This window comes from Mus pahari, chromosome 6 (assembly GCF_900095145.1).
Source record: "Mus pahari chromosome 6, PAHARI_EIJ_v1.1, whole genome shotgun sequence".
Lineage (NCBI taxonomy): Eukaryota > Metazoa > Chordata > Mammalia > Rodentia > Muridae > Mus > Mus pahari.
Genome location: NC_034595.1, coordinates 80,019,581 through 80,026,425, shown reverse-complemented (window position 1 = coordinate 80,026,425; position 6,845 = coordinate 80,019,581). Strand labels below are relative to the sequence as shown.

Here is a 6,845-nt window from a genome sequence, read left to right as displayed (position 1 = left end):
AACAGGAATTTGTATATAGAAGAGGAGACATGCTTTGAGTCGAAGCCACATTTCACCAGAGTCTTGTGGATTCTGAGAATGAAGAAGATAGGCATCACCCTGAGCTCGTGAAGCCACAAAAATTCTCTCTGAATACACTTGAGCTGGCATTTGAGTTGGGAGTTTAAAATGCCTAGAAGAGGCGATTAAGTGAAAGGTCATATTACAAAATAAGAGAGGGAGAGGCTTGGGTTCCAAGGAAGGAGCCAGAACTTCACCAAGGGAGGAGCAGGGAGCCATCGACTTCAGCCAGGGACAGAAACGTTTTCCGGAGTCACTTTTTGAGACTCAGGACGCAGGATCTGCGGCTCACACCACGTAGACGCCTAGGATTCGAAGGATTTCTCCGCGGACGACAGTCAGTCAGCTTGCTTAGCTGCGCAGCTTTGAGGAGCAGCCTGGCAGCCTCGCAGAGTTGAATGCTTTATGTCCGAATCGACCAATGGGCTGGCGGCACCCGGTTGCCCTGGCTACGGAGCAGGCAGGGGCGGGGCCAGGGCACCGGGGCGGGGCTAGGGCGGGGCTTATATAAGCGAGCGGCGGGCGCAAGGCGGGGCGTGGGGTCGGTGGCTGCTGGGCGCGCGGGGCGCAGGCCGCGGGGCCGGAGCCGGGGGGAGCGAGCGAGCGGAGGCGCCGAGGATCCGATTAACTCGCTGGGGAGACCTATGGGCCGAAGCCGTGTAAATGCGTTTTAAGGCGAGTGCAGGAGATGGCTGGGGCAAGCCTCGGGGAGCGGGCGTCCTCGGCTTTAGGCGCTGACCCTTCCCCCGGCCCCCCTTGCCTCCTCTCAGCAGGGGCCTCGGCTCCGCAACTGCCACTCCTCCTCGGGGTGTTGCACAAGTTTCGAGGTCACCGGCGACCCCCCCTAGCAGCGCGCCTGGCTCTGGCCCCCGCGAAGGAGGACGGGGCTTGGTAAGGAGGCCTGGGGCTGGGGTGCGGGACCCCCGCCCTGCACTCGAGAGAGCGGTCCCGCGGACAGAACCCACCCATGGCTCTTAGAGCATTCTTAGTGTGTCAGAACCAACCTTTTATAAATGGGGAAACTGACCCAAGGTCATGAAGCAGAGAGCCGACTAGAACTCAAGCTCACAGTTTTTTTTTTTTTTTTTTTTTTTGGCCCTTTAGGTAGGCGTGCTCTGGACTGGAGAAATCCTTCAGTTGGAAGGAGACTTTCCCACCTAGGTTTCTCAGATCTGTCCCCACACTTTCTTTTCCTTCCAATCCCAAATTTCAGAACTGGAAAAGAACTCCAAAGCAATCCCGTTTAACAGATGGGGGTAATTGAGGCTCTAGCAGACACAACTTCACCTTTCCCAGGCTTGGGCAGGGGGAGCAGAACAGGACTGGGCAGGGACCCCTAGGCCTGAGGACATGAGGGATGCAGCCTGTTCCCCAGCGGTCTCCTCCATCTCCCTCTCCCCACAGTGTGTTGCATACTTTCTAAGGCGGTGGCCAAGGCAGCCAGCGGCGCTCCAAGGCAGCGGTTTCCTCCAGCCCCTGGGCTCCTCCTGCTCAGCATGGCTGGCTATCTGAGTGAATCGGACTTTGTGATGGTGGAGGAGGGCTTCAGCACCCGGGATCTGCTGGAGGAACTCACTCTGGGGGCCTCCCAGGCCACCACGGTGAGGGCATGGAAGTGGGTGTGGGTTGGTTGCCTGTCCTCTCCTCTGTAGGGGACCCCCCCATTCTCTCATTTGGTATTGGTATTTACTTGATGTTTACTAGACTGTCCCCTTTATCCCCACTTCTTGGTCCTTGCCCCCACATCTGCCCTCCCTGTGTTTCCTGACTTGAGAAAAGAACAGCATCTCCACATTCATGGTGTCCCCAGCACTCCAGGTGGGAACCTCGGCGTTCCTGCCTTCTGCTCTCTCCCCTTCTACACGCAGGCACACCCAGCTCTAGGAACTTCACCGGAGAACCTCCGTTTGTGGTTGGTCCTCTTCTCTCCGAAGCCCCCAGGACCTTCTGTTTCTCTCACCCGCTGCGACTCTCCTCCAGAACAGAATCCCACAACAGCTCGCCACTGCCCCAGGACCCCCAGCCGAACTTCCGGCTTTTGCTGGGGGTGGGGGTGGGGCGGCTTGCGCTCTGCCCAGTTAGAGCAGAGTCGCTGTGTATGTGAGGTGCTGGTTCACTGGGCCTTTGCTGGGCTGTGCCCTGGGGGCGCTCTCTCCCCCTTTACCTATCTTCAGGGTTCCCTCCCTCTATGGTTGCGTTGAGTTTTCCCTGATTTGCTTCTGGCTGGCTCTGTATTCTCTGCCTCCATGGCCACTAACCTATTCTGTAGAGTCCCATATAGCATTTATTAAAGGGACTTGTAACCACTTAAGGGCGGTTTCTCTCCAGATTCAAGCCCTTTCAAGGTCTTTGGCCTTCTCTGCCTCAATTATTATGTTGGACACCGAATGGGTATCCAACAACAACAACAACAAAAAAGAAGTTGCAGGAAGAGGAAAATGAGTCCCAGGAAGGGTTTACCACAGCCTCAACCATGTCTGTGAGGACCAGGCATGGCTTGCAAGTGGGATGAGCACCTGCATGACATTGACCATGGGCCGTAAGCCGCGGTATCTGCCTTTTGTGGAGCAGACAGCTGTATATATAGGTCTGCTGCTTTAAAAGGACATGCAGAATGCAGCCAGAGTGTTAGATGTTATGGGTTAATGTTATGGGTTAAAACCTATTTTGCATAACACATAATATATATATATATGTATATATACACGGAGGTAGCACTTAGGGTAAATGACAGGAAATTGAGAATCTGCCAGACCTGGCAGAGGGCATGGTGGGAACACAGGAGGTTTAGGATGGGAAAGAGTAGCCAGTGTGTATAGTTGGCGTTAGCTGGACTGAGAGGAGGGACTGACTGGAGCTGGTCACACAGCCTTAAGTGTCAGCCCGAGATTGCCTTCCGTCCTGGAGGGCATGGGAGCCTCAGAAAACTACAGCAGGGTGCTGGTGTCCGGTCTCCGGGACTGTGGACAGACAGCATGCAGAGGGAGGGAGCTGGGTCTCACATCCGTTCGCCTCTTGCTGTGCAGGGCAAGGTGGCTGCCTTCTTCGTGGCCGACCTGGGTGCTGTAGTGAGGAAGCACTTCTGCTTTCTGAAGCACCTGCCTCGAGTCCGGCCTTTTTATGCTGTCGGGTGCAACAGCAGCCTGGGCGTGCTGAAGGTCCTAGCTGAACTGGGGCTGGGCTTCAGCTGTGCCAACAAGGTGAGCCCCCTGTCCCTACCTCATTCGTAGCCTCGACGCTCACCAAATGTGGCCCTTCTGGTGTTGGGGACTCCAGGGAACAGGAGAGACCTGTACTTGGCCATGACCTTCTGGGAAGGACACCTACTCAAGAGAAGAGGAGGCTCCAGGGAGGAAAAAATGGGTGGAACTCTGAAGTTCCAAATGGGATCCTGAGAAGTCTGTGGGCATATGGGTCACCTTTTAAGTGGGTTTGGACTTATCTTTCTGTTTTATTATTATCATTTTTTTCTTTAAGCTAGGGCTTCATGTGGTCCAGGCTGACCTTAAACTCACTATGTAGCTGATGCTGGCCTCGAACTCCTGATTCTCCTAACTTCCATCTTCCCAAGTGCCGGGCTGTATCGTCATGCCAGGCTATTTTTTCTTCTTTTTCAAGAAATACTCGTATTTTAATATTTCTACTTAGAAAAGAATTAAACTTAATAGCAGTTTTAAAATGCCTTGGCTTAGAGCAGTAGGTACCAATCTTGTAATTACAAAACAAAACCACTCCTATGTGGCTGGGGTTTTTCTCCTTTGTAAGCTTAACGTGTGACTGTGTTTTTCAGACTAATCTGCTCAGAGTTTTGCTGTTGCTGCCAAAGGCCGTCTTCCTAATTTGATTTTGGCTTTTCATTCCCTCCTGGTGGCTTTCGATTGGCTCTGTTCATGTGTAGTCTGTAGTCCTGAGCTACGGTAGGGTGGTGGCTGCCTGGGTGGGGCTCACAGTGTGGCACTGAGCAAGAAAGAGCCTGCTCATTCATTGAGTTTCATCCATTCTGCTTTTGCTAGGTTAAGAGCCTTCTGTCTCATTCATTCACTCAGCAAAATGCTCTCCCAGCTGGGAATTTAGCTATGAGTAAGCGATACAAAGCCCCCCCCCCCCCTTTCATGGTGCTTTCTAGAAAACTAAACAATGAGCATGTGTTCTGTTGTAGGTGGGAAGTAGTGAAGTCGGGCGAGGGGGTTTGTTTTGAAGCAGCGTCAGGGACCGTAGGCTAGTCTAGAACTCACTGTTTCCCACAGCCTGGCCTGGAGCTCTCAGTTCTGTCTCCTCCCCTCTAAATGCTGGGATTCCAGGAGGAGTCACATCACCACACCTGGCTGGACTGCACTTTTAGATAGCCAACTGAGGAAGGCTCCTCTGAGATTTTTGAATTCACATTTGACTGAGGCAGAAGACTGAGCCAGGTGGAGGATGAGAGGAAGAACTTTCCAGGCAGAGGTCAGGGCCAGTGCCGAGCGCCGAGCGCTGAGGAGGAAGTAGGCCTGCTGGGTATGCCTTGCGATGTCAGCACCATCATGTGCTGGGTGACTAGGAATGGCTGTTCTCAGATCAGCATCGTGACGGGCTGATGTGAACAGAGAGTCCTTGAAAGTATTCTTGGAGGAGAAAGGACAGCTAGGCTGGCCAAGCCTACGGGGCTAGAGTGAATCCAAGTATGGGAGGTGAGCAGGCAGGCTAACCTTTACTTGAAGGTTAACTGTTGTTCACTCGGTTGTGGTTCAGGGGTCTTCTCTTGGTCCTTTTCGCTGGCCTTGTTCTGCTTATGTCTGAAGCCCAGTGAGGCGGAAGGCTTTGCTCCCCCTGTGGCCTTCTGTAACGCTGCAAGTCCCTTACAGAGGCAGGAAGAGACGGGATCCTTTGGGCTGAAATTTAAGGCAAAAGCCCACTGACTAGATCCCTCAGCTTCTGGGAACTCAGGTGTGAGGTGCTGGGTCCCCTAGTTTCAGGGGGTGGACGCCAAAGGACAGAGTTGTGGGGTATAGAGTCTAAGGAAGCTTCCAAGACAGGAGAAAAGGGGTGTGCTGAATGTATCTACCATTGACTGAGCGCTGCTGCTGGGTCAGGCTCTTTGCCAGGAGTTTTCTGCAAATGATCTCATTCTCGAGACAGCTCTGTGAGGTTATTCCTTTACTGTGAAGTCATTCTCTTGCCCGGATTCTGACAACAGTCCCCAGAATACACATTTAGTCTATAAGGAAGTGAGTCACAGAGGTTCAGCCACCTGCCCCCGGGTCGTGCCCTGGGAGATGCCAGCTCGAGTCTGGCTTGCCTTTGCCAAGATTCTTGGTGAGGCTTGGCTGTCAGTGTGACTGGTGAGATGTTCTCTCCCGCAGTGGTGGCTCACACAGATTGCTTGGTGTCTTCTACTTGAGTGGTGTGGCCTCTGGCACTTAGAACCCAAGCAACCACCATACCCCTGTTCCACATCACTAGCCACCCCTTCTAGGTGTTTTAAGGGTGGAGGCTGCCCTCTTCTGGTGAGTCCCAGTTGGTGACCATGCTTGATGGTGTCATACCTTTGTGCACTTAGACCAAAGGTCTGGCATGAGCAATGAATGGCTGGATGTATAGACAGGCAATCAGGCCAGAGGCACAGGCTGCAACTCCCTCCGTGCTCTGAGCCTCCTCCTACTTCCCAAGGGACTCATCTCTTTGATCTTGCCTCCCAGCTTCTTTCTGGATTAATGTACCCCACCCCCACCCCAGCCTACTCCCTTGCTCCCCCATGTGGCTGAACACAGCAGAGCTGTCTGGTTTGGATACGCCTCAGAATTTCTTCTAACCCAGGGATCAGGGAGGATGCAGTGACTGTTATAATTTTTTATTTAGGTAGGATCTTATGCAACTGAGGAAGTCCGGAGCTCTTGGTCCTCTTTTTTTTTTAAAGATTTATTTATTTATTATATGTAAGTACACGGTAGCTGTCTTCAGACNCTCCAGAAGAGGGAGTCAGATCTTGTTTCAGATGGTTGTGAGCCACCATGTGGTTGCTGGGATTTGAACTCCGAACCTTTGGAAGAGCAATCGGGTGCTCTTACCCGCTGAGCCATCTCTCCAGCCCCAGCTCTTGGTCCTCTTAATTCACTTTCTGAGTGCTGGGATTACAGTCATAAATATACCACCACATCCAACTTATTTAATTTGCTTTTATTTTTATTTATTTATTTTAAACTTTAGATAGAGACTAACTATCTAACCTCCAGCCTGTAGCAGTGCTGAAATTACAGTCATAAACACTGCTCCTAGATTCTGGTGAACACCTTATTTTAGATATGGTCATGTAAGCCTGGCATGGTGGCACATGCTTGTGATTCCTACCTCAACACAACCAAAAATAATAGCAAACAACAACATCTCCACAACCCGGTCCTTGTGAATATCCAAGTAGTGTATTGATTTATCTGCTCGCAGAGAACACGAGGATCTTGGTTGTATGCCTGAGGAGCGGATCTGTGCTCCGGGTTTGGTAGATAGAGAGTGTTTGGGAGCACACAAGCAGCTGACTGGAAACACAGCAAACATCTTGTGATCAGGAGACAGCCCGTCTCCTGGTAGACTGGGAACAGTCTACACGTCCCAGTCACTTTAGCGTGGCAGGCTAAAAAGCTGGGGACACTTTCTGGGTGGAAGTGTTTGGATCTAGTCAGGGGAACTCTTTTCTTCATCCTCTTTTTAACAGTATTCAACCTAGCAAATATTGAGATCAAACAGTAATATAAGTTCCCGAGAGAGAGAGAGAGAGAGAGAGAGAGAGAGAGAGAGAGAGAGAGAGAGAG

The 6,845-nt window shown here is 51.9% G+C and overlaps 1 protein-coding gene across 2 annotated transcripts in view; it reads left to right on the top strand.

Annotated features, from left to right (window-relative positions):
• Positions 1–580: 580 nt before the first annotated feature.
• Azin2 (antizyme inhibitor 2) overlaps positions 581–6,845 on the top strand; it is a 25,540-nt gene continuing 19,275 nt past the window's right edge. Inside the window, exons 1-4 of one of the 2 annotated variants that reach the window (XM_021200347.2) lie at positions 581–735; positions 831–951; positions 1,465–1,661; positions 3,087–3,260. In XM_021200347.2, coding sequence (XP_021056006.1) covers positions 1,557–1,661; positions 3,087–3,260 — 279 coding nt within the window. In that variant the 5' untranslated portion in view covers positions 581–735; positions 831–951; positions 1,465–1,556. The other variant, XM_029539637.1, reaches the window with a different exon arrangement.